At 33.6% G+C, this 18,246-nt stretch overlaps 3 protein-coding genes and 1 long non-coding RNA gene across 4 annotated transcripts; 3 read left to right on the top strand and 1 right to left on the bottom strand.

Annotated features, from left to right (window-relative positions):
- The first annotated feature begins 2,019 nt into the window (after positions 1-2,019).
- On the top strand, positions 2,020-5,284 carry LOC110632830 (thermospermine synthase ACAULIS5). The gene is made up of 10 exons (XM_021781175.2): positions 2,020-2,539; positions 3,286-3,352; positions 3,440-3,534; positions 3,696-3,798; positions 3,900-3,988; positions 4,080-4,236; positions 4,328-4,403; positions 4,511-4,569; positions 4,794-4,930; positions 5,024-5,284. Exons 1-10 carry the CDS (start codon positions 2,394-2,396, stop codon positions 5,109-5,111), a joined length of 1,017 nt encoding a protein of 338 aa, XP_021636867.2. The 5' UTR covers positions 2,020-2,393; the 3' UTR covers positions 5,112-5,284.
- A 2,551-nt stretch (positions 5,285-7,835) lies between these two features.
- Positions 7,836-9,521, top strand: LOC110632812 (uncharacterized protein C24B11.05-like). The gene is made up of 7 exons (XM_058145086.1): positions 7,836-7,977; positions 8,076-8,141; positions 8,243-8,340; positions 8,449-8,486; positions 8,614-8,701; positions 8,798-9,007; positions 9,126-9,521. Exons 1-7 carry the CDS (start codon positions 7,938-7,940, stop codon positions 9,366-9,368), a joined length of 783 nt encoding a protein of 260 aa, XP_058001069.1. The 5' UTR covers positions 7,836-7,937; the 3' UTR covers positions 9,369-9,521.
- A 2,627-nt stretch (positions 9,522-12,148) lies between these two features.
- LOC131179133 (uncharacterized) lies at positions 12,149-14,375 on the top strand. Its single transcript, XR_009148121.1, has 2 exons — positions 12,149-12,351; positions 12,476-14,375. It is a non-coding gene; the product is annotated as an uncharacterized LOC131179133 (long non-coding RNA).
- LOC110632826 (probable linoleate 9S-lipoxygenase 5) lies at positions 12,562-16,815 on the bottom strand. Its single transcript, XM_021781171.2, has 9 exons — positions 16,420-16,815; positions 15,936-16,225; positions 15,229-15,469; positions 14,748-15,086; positions 14,561-14,646; positions 14,368-14,475; positions 13,940-14,244; positions 13,598-13,861; positions 12,562-13,502 (listed from the first exon to the last, which is right to left on the bottom strand). Exons 1-9 carry the CDS (start codon positions 16,637-16,639, stop codon positions 12,734-12,736), a joined length of 2,622 nt encoding a protein of 873 aa, XP_021636863.2. The 5' UTR covers positions 16,640-16,815; the 3' UTR covers positions 12,562-12,733.
- Positions 16,816-18,246: the final 1,431 nt, after the last annotated feature.

The raw sequence follows: 18,246 nt of genomic DNA, 5'->3' as shown, positions 1-18,246 counted from the left end.
ATGAACTGAGCCCCATATCAAAAAGGGAAGGAAAAGTGAAGAGTCTTATAAGGTGGCAAACCTCTAATCTGTATAGCGCATTTTTGGGCCTCAAAGCAGGGGTCCAAAGGATAAAGCCGTGAGGTCCGTTAGACCAAAGCGGACAATACTATCCAATTCTAAGAGGGGCATTACAAGTTGGTATAAGAGCTTAGGCTCTAAATTCATAAGAAAGTGTACATCTAGGAATTTAAAAAGAATTTTTTTAGGAGGTCACATGTTGAGTATAGGGTCCATAATCATCCTTATTTTATTATCCTTGTATCTAGTTTCTGCCTTGTGTGCTTGCGTGTGTTTATGATTGTATAGATATGTATAGTATTTTATTTTGGTTTTGTGGACTTTATATTTAGGCTAGAAATAATTAGGCTTACTACGGATTTCTGGAGTCTTATGTTGATCCAAATTCTAGTGCCGGTCTGGTCTAGAAATCGGGTTGTGACAGCCCATCTCATTAAATTTGTGCCCAGCATTTTTTGTCATTAAAACATTAATAGTATCAATGGAATCTGGGATAGTGAGTACCTCTCGTTGCTTTTCTATACGGTTGAGCATGAAGCATGCCTAGTTGGCGTTGGGTAGAGGATTGTGTAATAAAATCTGATTGCGCGCATGGTCATAGTGATCATTGAGACCGATTAGGAGTTGAATCATTTTGTCTTCGTCTTCCATTTCAGCTATTGATTTTGCTGCTTCATACATACGTATTGGAATTTTTGTTAGACAAGAAAGTTCATCCAATAGCCTTTTGAGCTTGGTGAAGTAAACGACCAGTGATTGATTACTTTGGCTAAATAGACTGATATCCCTTTTTAACTGATAAAGCATTGGGCCATTACTATCTCCAAACTGCTGCTTCAACTTAACCCATAGTTCATGCCCTGTAGTCGCATATAAAAATGTCTCAACAAGTTCCTTTGGGATGGAATTTAGGATCCATGACATGACCATACTATCAACACGCTGCCATTTTTCAAAACACGGAGAATTTGCCTCTGTTGCAACACATCTGCCATCAATAAACCCTATTTTATCTTTAGCTCTGAGTGCGATCATCATTGATCAACTCCATGAGTGGTAATTCACTCCTGTTAGTGGTACACTAACCATAACCATTTCTGGGTGGTCTGAGTTCTGAAGCATATAAGTATCAACGATATTGCCATTGTTCTGAATATCAGATTAAATTTCTTCTTCCATGAAGATTGAGAAAATAAGAGATAATTACTTAAATGTAGCAAGCCACTAGAACCGTGGCTCTGATATCACGAAACATAGCCAAACAGAGGTAAATAGAGGCTAATAACAAACAAGAAAAATAATTCTTATTTCTGTATATTTTGATAGAAGCTGCATGATACTGTACATAGACACATGTTGAATATTCTGGAACCTCCCTATAGATGTGTAACTAACTCTACAACAATACAAATTGGCGCCTAATGATCTAGGGCATTCTAAAACATTCTACAGCAATTTACAACATTCTTCATGCTTATTAGATATGTGTGAAGGTATTAAACTCTATCATAAGTTAAAAAAAAAAAAATAAAAAAAATGTCTCTGAACACTCTATATTTTATTAATATCTTTATTCATGGCAAAAATTTATTAGACTATACATAAATTTTTAAAATAATATTTAAAATATATTTACAATATATTGTTTTATTTAAAATATATTTACAATATATTGTTTCTTGATCTTATAAAAATTATCATAAATATATTATATTATATATATTTATGTCTTTATATTTATATATATATATGCATAAAAATTCAAATTATTATGATTTAAAATACAATATATACAATAAAAATTATATGAATAAATTCATTACCTGTATCTTTATATCTAATGCCGCGTCTCGCGTTGTGAGCTAGCAATAATACGTAAGAGACGTATCATATAAGGACTTCAGCGAACGTGAGAAAGCTGAAAACTTAGAGGACGACAAGAACATAACCACGCTAAGCAAACATCAAAAATCACATATGCTGATACTATGCTCTTCTTCCACTTCTGCTAACCTTTTTATATCTGTAAAGATCAGTTCACGAAAATCCAAGAGGATATTTGGTATATAGGATATAGCTCTCTTCTACTTTATGTCCTAGCTAGGGCCTAACCTCACTCACCCACTTCGATAGATTTGCCCAACTCTTCCCTAACAGTATCAAATCATAGCCCCTTTTCGATTTCCCTGCCACCTTTCCATTTATATTGTGTGGCTACCTGACCCCATTTCTCCATTCCTTGAGTTATTTTCCCTCTCGTCTAGATTACTTGCCCTTCCTCTGTCTCTGTCTCTCTCTCTCGATTGATTTGCGTAGATATATAACGCAGTAAAATGGATGATATTGCTTGCTCTAATGGGATTAGCAGTGGGAATGGAATGAATGGAAAAGGCCATTCATCACCAAATGGCTATCGGAAGAGCTGCTGGTACGAAGAAGAGATTGAAGAGAACTTGAAATTTTGTTTTGCTCTGAACAGGTATATATGTGCATTCACAATACAATTTTATTTTTGAAAAATATTTATCTTCTTCAATTTATAAATACCACATTAATTAATTAATTAAAATCATTGATGGTAAGTCTTACAATAAATACTTACTAAAAACTACCTATGCATTAACATCCAAGTACAACAAAGAATTTCTCTATGTTTTTATTGCTCTGTAAAATAAATTGAAATAATAAATTTAAGTAGTTTAAAATAAATTTTAATTGAATTTGAGATAAAATTAAGAATTAAAATTATTAATAAGATTTAGATATAATGATATTTGGATTACCCTGCCTTTCCATCCAGCAGAGAAAATCGGATTTTTCTCCTCCATTCTTGAATGGTTTCCTCCACAACCCAATTCCTCCATTTTGCCCTGTACATTCATCATCTTACCATTTCCTTAACTAGTACCTTTTTCCTTCTAGGATGGTCTAGCTCTTAGTTTGCGGCGGGTTTTGTGGTAATTGAGTTTTCATTTTACAAATTTCGGGAAAGAATTCACCAGACAATATCATGAAGAGAAGGGAAAAAGGAAGAATAAGAAGAAGAAAGAGGCTACACCTTTTTTATTTGTGTGAGACAAGTCCAAGGTCTTATCGGCTGAATTTATTTAGAAAAGATATGATTCAAAGCCATTTGGTCATAATAAAGACGGGATGGAAAAACGAAGTGCTTTGTACCATCATTTGAAATATTTAATAAGCCGTGTTTTTCTTTTTTTATTGCAGCATTTTGCATACAGGAGCCACTCAGTATCAAGACATTGCTCTGTTGGACACAAAGCCATTTGGAAAGGTTTGTATTAAAAAATATGGAAAAGTAGCTGTAGCTCCGGTGTTAGTCTTGTTCTATTTCTGATTTTCGTTTTATTTGGCAACACAGGCTTTAGTCATTGATGGAAAGCTTCAAAGTGCAGAGGTGGACGAATTCATCTACCATGAATCCCTCGTTCATCCAGCACTTCTTCATCATCCAAAGTATTTCTTTTCACTCTGACTGTATACAGGGAGATCACTCTTTAATTAATTATCCATGTTAATAGCAAATAATATTAGCATTGTTTACTCATTTACTTATTTTTAGATTGTGGGCTAATGTTACTTTATTATGATACTGTTCTGCTTATATTTTATTTTAGTCCAAACACCATCTTCATTATGGGAGGAGGTGAAGGTTCGACAGCAAGAGAAACACTCAGACATCGCACTGTGAAGAAGGTTGTAATGTGTGATATTGACGAGGTAACATCTTCCTCTCTTTTTCTAATTTTCATTATCCATATGATCACCTATTTGCAACAATTAATGCTGTATCAATAAAAATCCTTAATTTCGTGGAGCAGGAAGTGGTAGACTTCTGCAAGGCCTACTTGGCTGCGAATAGAGAAGCTTTCTGTGATCCAAGACTTGAGATTGTCATCAATGATGCCAGGTCTGATTCTTAATTAATTTTATTATTATAGTTTCTTGTTTCATTAAAAAGAAGGGATGACAGAAAAAAAATTACGATGGTCTTTATGCAGGAGTGAGCTAGAAAGCAGGAAAGAATGCTATGATGTGATAATAGGGGACTTGGCAGACCCAATAGAAGGAGGCCCATGTTATAAACTTTACACCAAATCCTTTTATGAGTTCAGTGTTAAACCCAAACTTAATCAGGGTGGCGTATTTGTCACACAGGTACCTATAGTCACAGAGAGAAAGATAGAGGATTTTTAAAATTTTGCAGATGAATTAACAAGTTAAAATGTCTTGTAATTAAATTTTGCAGGCAGGTCCAGCAGGAATTTTCAGCCATACAGAAGTATACTCTTGCATTTACAATACTTTAAGGCAGGTCTTCAAATGTAAGTAAAAAATTAAAGATTTTCCTACAAATTTCTTGTTTTATCTCTTTATAAACCAAAAAGAACTAAAAGTCAAGAGGACCTGTCTTATTACTTTCCATGTGCAGATGTCGTTCCTTACTCAGCTCATGTCCCTTCCTATGCTGATACTTGGGGATGGATCATGGTATTGCACCCAGTTCCCTGTTCAATTTTTCCTTTTTATTGAATATCGGTTTAATTGATTGAGTAATAATTGCAAAACTGCTAATTTTAAAATAATAGAGATTCAAATTTGAGAACTCCTTATTTCTCTCTATTTTTACTAGCAGAGAAATGAAATATAAGTTTGATGTATTTCTTCTGCTAAAATTACAGGCACTAATAATTATGTTATAATAATAATAACAGGCTTCAGATAGCCCATTGGTGCTGAGTGCTGATGAGTTTGACCTCAGAATTAAACACAAAATCAGAGGGGAGAACAGGTACCTTGATGGCAAAACGTTCTCATCAGCCTCCACCTTGAGCAAAGCCGTTCGCAAATCGTAAGCCCAGTTTGATCTTATTTTAATCCTTAATTATTAATTAATCAGTGACAAATTAATAATTTGGGATGTTCTATCATATCGTAATTGCAGACTGGATAATGAGACTCATGTATACACAGAGGGAGCAGCAAGATTCATATATGGGCATGGCAGTGCTTGCAAGCAGAGTCATGAATAACCAATTTCCTTTTTCTTTTCCATGTTTTTGATATGTTTATTTATCTTTCTAAATTATGAACTCAGAATTATGTGTGAAAGCTAGTAATGCCTCTTCATGGAACTGATGTGAATTACTAATGTTTTATTCATTAATTAATTTATGAAAATCATGGGTCTAGCCCAAATGAATAAGGTCATACAAGAACCAATCATATGAGGAATTATTTTATCTGTTGTTATATAAAGAAAAAAAAAAATTGGGTTTTGTGGAATTTTGGAACCTAACACACCTGCTCTGGAAATCCAACTCATGGAGATGAATATTAGGATTTTTGTCATAATTGGTGAATTGTACGAGCAATAATGCACACTCTAATTAGAATTATTTCTCATTAGGGGCACCCACAGGCCACGTCCACACTGATTCACTGCCCATTACCTAACAAATGACAATCACGAGGCCTCCTCTGCTTTCCAATCCATCGTATAATTCAGTGATACCAAATCAATAAAAAACACACGCACACGTTTTGAAAATGCTTCATTTCAATCTTAATAAACTGCTGAGGTCCACTTAACTGTAATGGCCATTAGGGCCCAACTCATTAAAAGCTGAACTCTCCTTCAAATCCACATCGGCAAGGTGCCTTGCCTTATGCTTTTCTTATCAAGCTTCCACTCAGAAGCTAGCATTTATTATCACTTTTAATATTTTTTTACTTAATTGAAAACAAATTGTCCATGTCAATTTTCAAAAAAAAATCAATATTATCACTTGTTAAATTTAAGTTTTAATATAATTTTATCCCTAATCAATTGATTAAAAACGAAATTTCTCATTCATTATAAAGTCAGATGAATATCATTTTAATTTTAATTACGTGTAATTGGTACATTCAAACGTTAAATCTTTAATGGTATAAAAAAAATGACATCAAACTTATACAAATGCATTTTTGGATCAAAATATATGTATTCTACTCTAAAGTTTTATAGATTAGAAATAAGAATCCCAAATATAATTCTTAATAGTTTAATTTTAGAACAATATTAGATTACCGTAGCTTTTTGTTAACAAATTCAGCACGCATCCCACATGCAACTTTTGTGAACTTTCAGGGCAACGCGGTATGCCGGTGTTCCGACGTGTGTTCCGACCCAACACTCCATTTACTCAAATGCCCACTTCTTTTGTGCTAAATTGCCAATACTAGGTTCCAAACTCAGTTGAATGTTTATAACTCATTTTATTAAAAAAAAAAATACAAACTAAGCATTTTTATTATTGATATTGCTTAGTATTCTTGAATCACCCAATAAACATAATTAGATTCTAAATTATTTAAAACCACAAAAAAATTTAGATTAGCAATCTGATGACAATAACTCCATTATTCGAGTTAAAGAGTAATTCATAAAGTGTATCCTGAAAATAATGAAACAGAGTAATAGCTAAATATTATAGAAAAACATACTTATTTAAGTGTTGGGGTCTATTTATATAATGATAAAAAGATTCTCTAGTTCAATTACTGAAAAACTTTTGATAAATGCCAAGTCACACAGAAACGCACCTTATGATTTTCGGTGATGATCTCACTTATTATTTATAACAATTTATCATGTATCCACGTCGGATAGAACTTGTCTTTATCAAATTGATCTCTATATGAGCTATGTCTTAATTATTATGACCGTATCATACTCAAATGATGGAATCAATTTTTATGTGTTCGAAGCTGATAATCCTTAATTGGCTTCAAATCATCGCTGCTCGATTTGTTATTTTGTTAGGTCTTATCTCTATTGGACCGAATCGAATATAGCGAGTCAAACCCAATGAAGATTTATATGGTTTTTTGAAATGGTACTATAACAATTACCTTTACTTAAAATTTAATTTTGCTCAAAGAATGTTCTCTTAATAAAAAGGAAAATTTCAAATTATAGATATTATTTATATTGAGAAATTTATTTTTTTTTATTAAATTAAGATTCATTTAATTTAGTTAGCGTTGGATGACTGAAGTCTCAACATCTAACTGTCAACCGTTAACCATTCATAATAGTTGTTGGCCTTATATCAATAAAAGAAGACAAATATTCCTATTTATTTAGTTTATTTGATTTTGATTACTTCTTAAATAATTAATTGATGCAGAATTAATTTTAAATAAATTTAAAAAATTTATATAATTAATTTCAATTAATTTAAAATTCTGGTTTAATTATTATCATATTCAATTTTGATTGCAATTTTAACATTGTATTTGAGAAGATATTAATGAGCTATTTTATAATATTTTAAAATAATGAATTTGAGTTGAAAAAAAAAACAATGAATTTGTATTTTGAAGAATTAATAAATTTTTAAAAATAATGTAAATTAGTGGATTGAAAATTTTTTATTTATAATTTTTAAAAACCTTTAACTCGTCACAAATAACTAAAGATTGTAAAAATTTAAAATTATAAAAAAATTAATTAGAAAAATATTATCTTTAAAATACTCACTTTATTTTATCACTTCTCACATCAAGTATGAAAATGACTTTATGAACAAATCCTTTGCAAGTTAAAAAAAAATTGCAAGGGGTAAATTTGTCCACTGACAACATTTATTTTAGAGCTACACCTCGTGGGGCCCTTAGCCGCTGGGCCTAACTACTCGTTATCGGGTAAGAGATTTGGATTATGACTCAGCAGCAACCCTCCCCCATTCCCTATAAATAACCCTGCCATTGTCTTCAGCAAATCTCCAGCCCTGACTTGCAATATTTACATAAATCACTCTGCTAACAAAGCTCACTACTTTCACCTCCTCTTTTCGTCTTCATCTTTTTCAATGGATTGTTGCAGCTCTCCTTTTGATTGCCTTATCTTCGGTACTCTCCATAATCCACCATTACCTGACATAAATAAATATATTTTTTCTCGCATTTGTTGTTGAATTGGTTTTTTTTTTTATTTTTTTTCCAAGCAGATTTGGATGACACTCTGTATTCTTCCAAGCTGGGAATCGCTGAAGCTCTAAGGAAGAACATTGACGGTACATAAGGCATCTTTATAAGCTCTCAATTTCGTAACTAAATAAGAAAAAAACCAACAATGCTGATTTTTTTTTTCCCTTTATATGGAATTTTCTTTCAGATTTTCTCGTTGAGAAATGTGGATTTGCAGAGAACAAAGCTTCGAGTCTCCGAGTTGAACTATTTAAAACTTATGGCAGCTCTCTCGCTGGTTTGCGGGTAATTGCTCTTTAAAACGATAAATCATAAGCAAAATGAATCCTTTTCTTTCTTTTTTGCCTTGAATTTATTTTATTTTTTTATTAATTTGTAAATTTATATATCCAGGATTTAGGATATGACATCGGTGCTGATGATTATCATAGGTGATTACCAATTCCTCAATCTCTTTATATTTTTAAATATGATTCATTTTTGCTTTCGAATTCGATTTCTAAGATTACAGCAATTAATTGATCTTTTTTTTTTTTTTTTTGCTATTTTCATGTGAAGTTTTGTGCATGGAAGATTGCCTTACGATTTGATCAATCCAGACTCTCGATTACACAACCTTTTGCGGAGCATCACCCAAAGAAAAATTGTAAGGAAAATTAAACAACTGAATTTGAATTTTCTCATTTTGTTTCCTTTGAGAATCACCCTTTCATTTTTCTCCCTGGTCATTATTCCCCCCAAGATTTTCACCAATTCGGATAGAATTCACGCAATGAAGGTCCTGAAAAGATTAGGATTAGAAGACTGCTTCGATCAAATCATATGCTTTGAGACGATGAATCCAAATCTCTCAAAATCGACGAGTCCTGATGAATTCCCTGTTCTTCTCAAGCCTTCGATGGACGCCATGAAAATTGCTCTCCAAGCTGCCGATGTCGACCCTCGCCGCACGGTATGCCGCGAAAAACACAATTGTTTCTCATCCCATATTTTGGATTGTGAATTATACCCAAAGTCAAAAGGGTACTAAAACGCATTCTGGTGTGTCGTTTATTGTGTTGCGAGAGCAGTTGTTCCTGGACGATAACGCGCGCAATGTGGCAGCAGGGAAAGCTATGGGACTTCAAACTGTTCTGGTTGGAAAGACAGCGAAGAGCAAAGAAGCAGATTATGTATTGGATAACGTAAACAAGCTGGCACAGGTAATTCCTGAAATTTGGGTGACTGGAAAGGACAATAATGGTGATCAAAGCATCAACCGCACCAGGAGTGAATTAGATTCCATCCTCGCAACCACTCCTGTTGGTGCCTAATCACATCAACGCCTCTTCCGTCCGTTGTGTACAATTTGTACATTTACCAATTTCCTAATTCCATGAGGGTATCATCAAAATGTGCATATGAATGGTCACTTGCGTAAATGGCATGTCCATATAATAAAATTTGCATCACCATGTTTAGTTAAATCCACTCCATGGGAGCAATACTTCATGTGAATTGAAGATTTTTCCTGTGGTCTTTCACATCAATAATGTCCATTGTCTTCTTTAAAAAAGAAAAAAGAATCTAATGGCTTGCAATTCGAGAATCTTCCAATCTAGTGCTAGTGAGGTAGCTTAGGCAATAATACACAAATGCAGAAACAAAAATCACGTTTGTCCACTAATATATGTGATGCTACCTGAGAGGGTGTCATGAGAAGATAACGATGTGCACCATCACCTTGTCGTTTAATATGAAATCATCTTCAGTTTACAAACATTAACAATTGGTTTTTGGGATTAAAAAAGATTATCTAATGGCGGTTCCTTCGTATGTGGATGTCTCTTTCATTAGTTTTATACTCGTAATTATGCATCTTCTGATGTACTAACTAATATTTTAAACTAAAGTTTATACTGTTGCGTGTTCTTAATCATAATAATCAGAAAAATGGCATTACTAGGTGATTATAATATTATGTATGTATTATTGGAGGTTCCAACTCCACGTTGATATGTCTCAACCTCGTAATAATTTATTACATTACTAATAGTTAATTCTCAATTAGCTCTGTTTGCACCGACTCTCGCCCAACCTAAAATAATAGTCGTTTAAAGCACTAAATTTGGGCTAATTATTAAATTTGGCTATAAACATTATTCTTTATTTAATTGTTGACTAACTGAATTCATTATGTTAATCCAGGTCCAGTGCTTTCAATAATGAGAATATAGACCCAATAACAGAACCTAGCCCAATTTCCAACATGACCCATTCAGAAAGCATCCCATGAACGCCGAAAGAAATATCGTTCTTTCCAGCATTAAGTAACATGGTAATTCCATTATCATATTTAGTTGATTGCTTCATCCCTCAAATCTTAATCTAAAAGAAAATTGCACATATTGGGAGGCTAGTCTTGCAACTCGCGAGATGGTAAGGGTTTCTACATGTAATTGATCACTTTCCTTCCGACACAAACTCCACTATTATCTGGTCATCTGAGACTAATCATTTAATCATCATATAAAAATTTAAATACTAATTGAATCATGCGAAAAGATTTACTACACTAGCTTCATAGTTAGGACCTTGCCTCATAGTGGCAGAAGCACCACCACCACCACCAGTGGGCATTTCAAATATATTTGATCCATGGGTGAGTCCAAAGTGATAAAATAAAAACTCCTCCACGTGAGCCTTCCTTAATAACCCATCAGTGTTGTTGCCACAAAAAATTGGCGATGGGGTATATGGGTCCAGCCTTGGTGGTGTAAAGCCCACTAAAGCCTCCTCAGTTTTTCCCTCTGCATCCGTAGCCCTGATTGTGGTTTTGAGTCACGGAGTATTTTTGTGGCTTAGCGGCACCAGGGACGAGATAAAGGAGGATCTGCTATGCATTATTATTATTATTGAGAAAAGTATTTAAATTTATTATATTTTAATTATAAAAAATCAAAACAAACCATTTTTTTAAGACTCTAAATAATAGCGGAACTAACAATTTAAGGAGCAAAGATCTTGTAAGAATAATCATTCATTAATAAGAATATATAGAACAAAACGTAAATAAGGGATGTGTTCTAAAAGTGATAATGCAGTGTAAGGGATTGACTATCTTCTATTAGTAAAATTCAGTTGGAAGGCACATCAATTACCAATCAGCCAGATCAGATTGGAGCTTTAAGATTGATTGGGAAGCTTTACATGTAAAATTTTGCATTGCTTAGAACTTTATCGGAAGCAATTGTGAGCTTGTATGCTCTAACTATAAATTTGTTTGGTGCTAATATTATCAAGTTGCCTGAATCCATTGGGATGTTGGAAAATCATATACTATTGATTCTGAACGCGTGTAAAGAGCTGCAGAAACTTTCAGTTTCAATAAGAAGCTTGAAGTCCTTGAGCCATCTGCTGATGAGAGAACTGTTATAATAGAGTTCCCTTAAGAGTTCTGGCATGCTCTCCAACTTAATGACGTTGAAAATGAGAAAGAAAGTACTCAAAATCACCAGTACACGAGAAGTTGGTTGCACTCCCAACTCCATAAGATTGCTACAAATAAATCTCCAATGCTAGGGGGCAATATGAGAAATTGAGGAGGCATGGTATTAAAACAAAAAAAATTTTAAGTTAGGGGTCCAATGGCCCTGCCAACCCCCCCTTAGTTCCACCAGTGCTCTAAAAGATGGTGAGGGTAGCTTCAAAAAGGCACCATCTCTTATTGTTGGAGAAAATTTCAACTCTACATTGGCGCCCTTCATATATTTTCAAAAACTAGAGCAATTTATTGATTTATTGTGATTTCTAAATAAGAAAGAGCAATGTTTCCTATCCTTGCGTATCTGAGTAGACCTAGCTGCAGGCCAATTTTGAAATGAAGCCTTTGGATTAGCTTAATTTTGGTTTGAAATGATTCCAATTTAAAAAGGTTTGGGGATGTTATTGTCTCATTTCAATTTGGATATTGTCTCATTTCAATTTGGTTTTAGATATTATCAAACTATAGTAAATTTTTAGACATAATTTAATTTATTTAATTTTTAATGTAAAAAATAAAAAAAAATCTAAATATAAACTCAATATAAATTTTATAAAAAAAACAGTTTTTGAATCCAGCCGATTTCAAACCTGGCTCAAGGGGAGGCTCCGAACTAGTCCTCTCCCGCACCCCGTCCAGAACTGTTGACGTAGGCCGAACTGGGTCTATGTTTGAACTCCCATGAGATGCGAAGAAGAAAAAGTCGTCCGTCTCACTCTCCTCTTGATTATACGATCTGTAATTGAACATCTGTTGATCCTTTTTTGCAGTTGGTGAGCGACTCGTGTTATTAATTTTGGAAAAGTTACAGATTTTGGAATGAAAATGGATGGGCTTCTGAGATTAAGCATTGAAAAACTTTTTATTAATCTTTTTCTGTGGCGTTGACTGTTACAGACTTGCAGGGAACAAATTCAGATATTGATTTCTTTGAAGCTCTGTAGCCCAGGAGTATACTTACAGGTTTCTATTGCCATGCCTGATTTATCCTTATGGAACTTATGTTTGCTCTTTATTTGGCCTTCAATTGCTATTTTGTAGATACAACTATGTATGTTTCATACAAGATAGAGCAAGAAATTGGGATAATAAAATCACTCAGGAACTACAAATTAGTACTAAAGGCTACTTTTTTAACAGCTTACAGCCTTAAAATTATATAGAGACACTGTTGGGAATTCCCTTGCCAGTGAGTCCACCCTTTCTAGAGTTATCTGAGGTGTTAGGGAAAAGTAAGGTGTAAGGCACCTTTACAGGCCCAACTCTGTTCTTCCATTTCTCGTCATTGTTCATATCTATAATTTTCTTTTCAATTTCTTTCAGCCTATTTGCAAACGTTTCAAATGCTGCTAGTGGTTCAGGATCTGAAGTCCAGTTAGTAGCATCTCTTTGTCCAAGGTAGACCTCATCAGTTGAATGCCTTGATAAAATCTCAATGAGGGCTACACCAACCAGGGTTTGTAGTTGTGCTGTGATTGTTTTCAGGAAGGCGAGGTTTGGGTTTCTCTCCAATTCAGCATACTCAGGGGTGCCAACCTCAGGCATGAAACGACGACTTAGAGTTGGACGGTTAGGGAGGTAGCCAGCATAAGGGTATTGCCCAAAATTGACAGCTGCATGGAGGGCTGAAGCTATCCATATGATAATAGTGCATGTTTGTGTAAGATCAGCTAGTGTCTGCATCTCAGGCCACCATGGTTCATCTTTCTTGTCGCCATGCCCCTCATTGCGAATCTCTGTCCACCATGACTGCAGTTCATTATCGTTTTGAACAATTTCATTTTCTGGGTAGTAGAAAGCACAATATTCCTCAACCCATGTATTTATTGCAGACCAGATTTCTAAACCATCAACAGCATAAGGGTAATCTTCTATCAGAAGTCTGAGACCATGCGGCTGCGTTGAATCTGGAACTGCTACTCCTCTGAAATGTAGCAAAACCAGTATGAAGTTTTGTTTTTCTAAAGATTAGAAGATTAGATGCAAGGCTATTTTACAGTTTAAGGTTCTGCGTGTTACCTCTTGAGCAGATCAGCAGGGAGTGCCTGCTCAGGGAAAACCCAGTTCTTGTAAACAACAGCAGATAGTTCCATGGAATATTTGGCAGGGAAGACAGTTTTCTCAAGTATCCCTCCAGCATTGATCAGAATATGCCTAGCTAAGGCATTTATATTCATTGTATCACGGAAGTGGGGATGCAGAAGTTTATATATTGGATGAAGAACACTCAACTGTCTGTTTGTGGCAATTACGAATGGCTCTATTACAGCATGGGTGTTTAACCTGCAGACAAAGGCACAAGCTTTTAGGTATGCATTCTTAATTAGAACACAGTTTTACCTTTTGCTTATTGAATCATACCAATGGCTAATGAGCTGATGGTATCCAGAATCATTTACAGCAACATAAGCTTTGGCCAGCTGCCACACTGAGCCCTCAACACCATCTTCCGTTGGAGTGAAAACTTTGCTGACAGCACCACGACGTTCACCCTGTGGATGTGGTAGACTTAATTCGATAGCCAATGGCTTCAATGTACCATCATTTTGCAGTAACAGGATTGTTCTTGTAGCATAAGTCTTTGTGGTTGTTGAGTTTATTTTTGGGATGTATGGCATCAGTGCATCATGATGATCTAATATAAAGAGTCTGTTGCTTCTGATTGCCTATGTATGAAATTAAAAAAAAAAAAAAATCCATTGTTTGGGAGTCAACTGCAGGTTTTCTTGTTGTAAGATTGATTTTCAAGCATGAACAAAGACATGAAAGAAATGAAGAATTTTTAGTACTTGATCTACTGTGAGCCCATTCATGTTCTCTTCTATTTGCTCTTTTGTTATTGTACTGGTTTGGTTCCCAAATTCATTAGGGTCTAGCATGCTGGTTGGAGGAAACTCCTGCAGATATATTTTAGTAAATTATTAGGGTTAAAAGACAATTAAACAACAAAAATTACCTCATTTAACATGAGTCGTTTTTTACTCGGAGGTGACTAATGACAACTGGGTTGAGTCCAGCAAGCATTTCTCGCCCAAACTCTTCATCTGTCCTCCAAGCATCCTTATACACTACAATTATACCATCAGAACTTCATAATGTACCAGTAAAATTTTGTGAGATAAGCAATTTCAAAGTTAATTTTGAGGAGAAAAAGAAAATCTATAAATACCTTTGATCACAGCGGGCATTGGGAATTTATCGAGTCGCTCACCATCAGTACTAAGGAGTTCCTTGAACATCTCCCAAGGAATGCAATTCCTTAATTTTTTGATCGTGATCGCACTCGAAATGCTATTTCTCCCTTCATAGAGATTAAGAACATCATCAAAGGAATCAAACTCATTTATAGTCTTGTCGCCCAAAGATTTGAACTCCGCGTCTAAAACTTGAACTATTGATTTCAGAGCATCAGCAAGAAAGTCTGAAAATTTTGGGCGATTAAAACGTTCATCTTTTGGAACATATATATCTAGATTTAGAAGCGGCAATCTGCTCTCAGAATTGGGGTCTGTTACAATTACAAAATGGAATTATTGATTGAACTGATCAAAATGAAAGCATCTAACATATGGATAAAGTCATCTTCTGCTGCTTTATCTATAGTAGGTTCTGAAACACTCTACAATTTTATATGAAACTCAAAATCTAACCTTTTTTCGTTGGTTTTCGCCCGGTTCTTCCCCGTCGAGGATATGGAAACTCTTCTGTTCCTCCAAGAACAGGGCGTGCGTATTCTTTGCCCTTGTCTGGATTTCCCAAATCATTGTAGTAATCGTAGTCATACACTCTATCCCAATTCTTTAGCTCACCTTTTCCATTTCCACGCAGATTTATGAGTTCTTCTTCTCTATATTTGCGTAATGGCTCAGGTGTCTGGCATGGAAGGTAGGTCTAACATACACATCACCAAGCTGTTAGTGGATCTGCCTTTTTTATCCTCAGTTCCTAAACCCACTCCCAAAGAAATATATATAAAAAAAAAATCTGGACACCGACAGTATATCTCAATGCATTAACCATATAGAGAAAAGTAACAGCCTATAAAGTCTCTAAAAACTTTTGTAACTTCCACATTTTCTGGGAAATTTCTATTCTTGCAGGAAAATACATATCGATGATTTTTTTGCCGCAAAATTAAGGGGAAAAAAACAAGTTTTCTTTCAGGAATTGGGGTTAATTAGCTGTAACGATCATAATAAAACACTAGCTACGTGGACTATACGTTTGATGCTAATAACGACTTTGTATAAACATACAACCCATCTTTAGAAAATTCAAAAAGCAGTGAAACTATTCAAAAATACAGTCTCAAAAAATTTATTTTCATTATCCTAACTCAAATTTAGAATTCAATTACCTTGTTTGAGAAGAATACTCGATCATACTTGTAACGGTGGGTTGGGTAGACCCAAGAATTGCAGACAAAATGTACCCCACCATGTTCACTAACATCTTCTAAGGTGACAGTCTTGAGGAAGAACTGGCTGTAATGATGATTTTTAATAATGAAAGCTGCAGGAACACCCATGCTTTCATCCCAATCAATAGTAATATCGAACTCTGTATCTCCAGCTGTTATTGAGGTAATTTTTGTTACCCACTTCTCCAAATATGCTACTTTTCCAAGCTTCCCTCTCAGGTCATTCGCTGAACGCATAAACCAGCAAAAAGTCTACGGCTTTAGCTTTAAAGATTTTAACTTATCTTTATTAAACCAGAATGTTCAAAGCTATTTGAAGTGTTAAAGTTTTCTAATGTTTTTCTAATTCTTTTTTATTCTTTTTTGCGATGCAATGCCATTCAAGAATGTATTAAAACAGAGACAAAAGGGGAAAGGCAACCTGAGTGATCATTATGGGCATCACTGATAAACTGCAAAGAGACACGTTTGTCAAACAACTCATGAAGCCAATCAAGGAATGAAGCTTTAATGTCATTGACGTCGAGAATGTTTTTCTTCATCAACACCACTTTCCCTTTGATCTTCCATTTCTTTTCTGCTGTTTCTTTCTCTTTAGTTTTAGGCTGACCGCAGAACACTCCCATTACTTTCTGAAACATCTGATCTCAGTCAGCAGAACAATACCCCAAAAAAGAAGCTCAAAAGCGAAGATTTGGTGTTGAATGAAATGATATGTAAACAAGATCATATATAGTCAGAGGTTTGCGTGTTTGAGACAGTAGTATTTTCTTCGATTTCTTGAATCTTTGCTTGCTTGGACGCTCTGGCTTTGCAATGTTACATGAGGGGTCTTTTAAATTTTTATTTTTAATTTTTTATTAGCTAGAGTTTCAAATTAATATTTAATTTATCTCTTTATTATTGTATAATTTTTATATAATTAAATAACTAATTCTTCCTTATCCACCCAGTAAATTAAATATTTAGTAAAAAAAAATAAAAACTATTTTTATTTCAAACTGTATATTGTAGTGCCAACATGGGAATCTACATATAATTCTGTTCACACTTGTCTCTCCTAGGTTTTCGAGATCAAACATTTGATTATATATTAATTTATTTTAAATGTATCGATTTTATTTATATTTATTACTTGTTAATTTATTTTCATATAAATTTTTATTAATTTAAATTATATATATTATTTTTATTGCAAGTACAAGTTTAACATATTTTTCAATGCAATTAAAACTTTAATCGATATCAGGATGGACCTAAAATTATTTTTATTATAAATATAACTAAAAAAAATTCTAATATTATGTTTGAGAAAGTGCAAGGAAATATATTAAGGTTTTCTTTTTTTAAATAAAGTAATGCAAAGTGAGATAAGTTTTTATATTTTATTTTATTTGAGATGAGGGTATGGTAAATAGTAATTTAATATCTTTATATTATTTAATTGGAACGTATAAAAAAAAGTAAATTTAACTAAATATTTTTATTATGTAAAAGAATATATATTAATATTTAAATAATAATAAACATAAAATTTTTAAAATTAATAAATTTTAATTGCTTAGACAACTACGCAAGTATCTCGCATTTGAAAATGAAGATTTTTTTTTTTTTAATTTAGTTAATGCCCAATTGTGTAAAAATTAATAAATTAAATTACTAATAGAAACTACATAATAATTGTTTGTAATAAATTAAATTGATTTTATTGACGCTTGGCAAAGATTTTCTGCTGCATTAGCGTCAATAAAGCATTAGCTTGGTCGCTACTTATCAATTGGCACAACAGAGAATTTAAAATATTTTATTAATGCAGATGCTCTTCAAGAAAAAATAACTTCAGCAAAAGTTATCAGGAAAAATCTATTTTACAAAGTGCAATTCTGCATATGGTATCAGCATTTTGCTTTAATTTCAATTAAATGGTTATTTAAAGCTAACTTCATCTCTTTGTGCGTAACTCAAATAAATATAGATTTGGATCTGTTTCGAATTAAATTTAATAATCACTTATTTATTTTTTTTTATTTTTTTAATTGGGACAGTTGAACAAAAATCATAAATTAAAAAAAAATGAAATAAAAAACAAAAGAAAGTATGAGTGCATGAAGATTTGATTCAACAGACGGAGGAGCAGGTGTCCGTCAATTCCACCACAGAAGTTTTAATATTTATCCCCTGTGGAGGCGGCGCCGCTGGCATTGAAATTAAAAGATAAGCGCAAATGCCACCTTCTTTCGTCCTTCCA

The sequence above is a fragment of the Hevea brasiliensis genome, chromosome 4, assembly GCF_030052815.1.
Source record: "Hevea brasiliensis isolate MT/VB/25A 57/8 chromosome 4, ASM3005281v1, whole genome shotgun sequence".
Taxonomy (NCBI): Eukaryota; Viridiplantae; Streptophyta; class Magnoliopsida; order Malpighiales; family Euphorbiaceae; genus Hevea; species Hevea brasiliensis.
This window is presented reverse-complemented; position numbering and strand designations above follow the sequence as displayed.

Coding starts and splice junctions, on each gene's coding strand:
- LOC110632830 (XM_021781175.2), top strand. CDS start 2,394: ATGGATGATATTGCTTGCTCTAATGGGATTAGCAGTGGGAATGGAATG. Junction 3,799..3,899: donor TAATGTGTGATATTGACGAG/GTAACATCTTCC, acceptor TTCGTGGAGCAG/GAAGTGGTAGACTTCTGCAA. Junction 3,989..4,079: donor ATTGTCATCAATGATGCCAG/GTCTGATTCTTA, acceptor GTCTTTATGCAG/GAGTGAGCTAGAAAGCAGGA.
- LOC110632812 (XM_058145086.1), top strand. CDS start 7,938: ATGGATTGTTGCAGCTCTCCTTTTGATTGCCTTATCTTCG. Junction 7,978..8,075: donor TTTTGATTGCCTTATCTTCG/GTACTCTCCATA, acceptor TTTTCCAAGCAG/ATTTGGATGACACTCTGTAT. Junction 9,008..9,125: donor ATGTCGACCCTCGCCGCACG/GTATGCCGCGAA, acceptor TTGCGAGAGCAG/TTGTTCCTGGACGATAACGC.
- LOC110632826 (XM_021781171.2), bottom strand. CDS start 16,639: ATGTTTCAGAAAGTAATGGGAGTGTTCTGCGGTCAGCCTAAAACTAAA. Junction 14,476..14,560: donor TTGTCATTAGTCACCTCCGA/GTAAAAAACGAC, acceptor ATATATCTGCAG/GAGTTTCCTCCAACCAGCAT. Junction 14,245..14,367: donor ATGGGCTCACAGTAGATCAA/GTACTAAAAATT, acceptor TTTCATACATAG/GCAATCAGAAGCAACAGACT.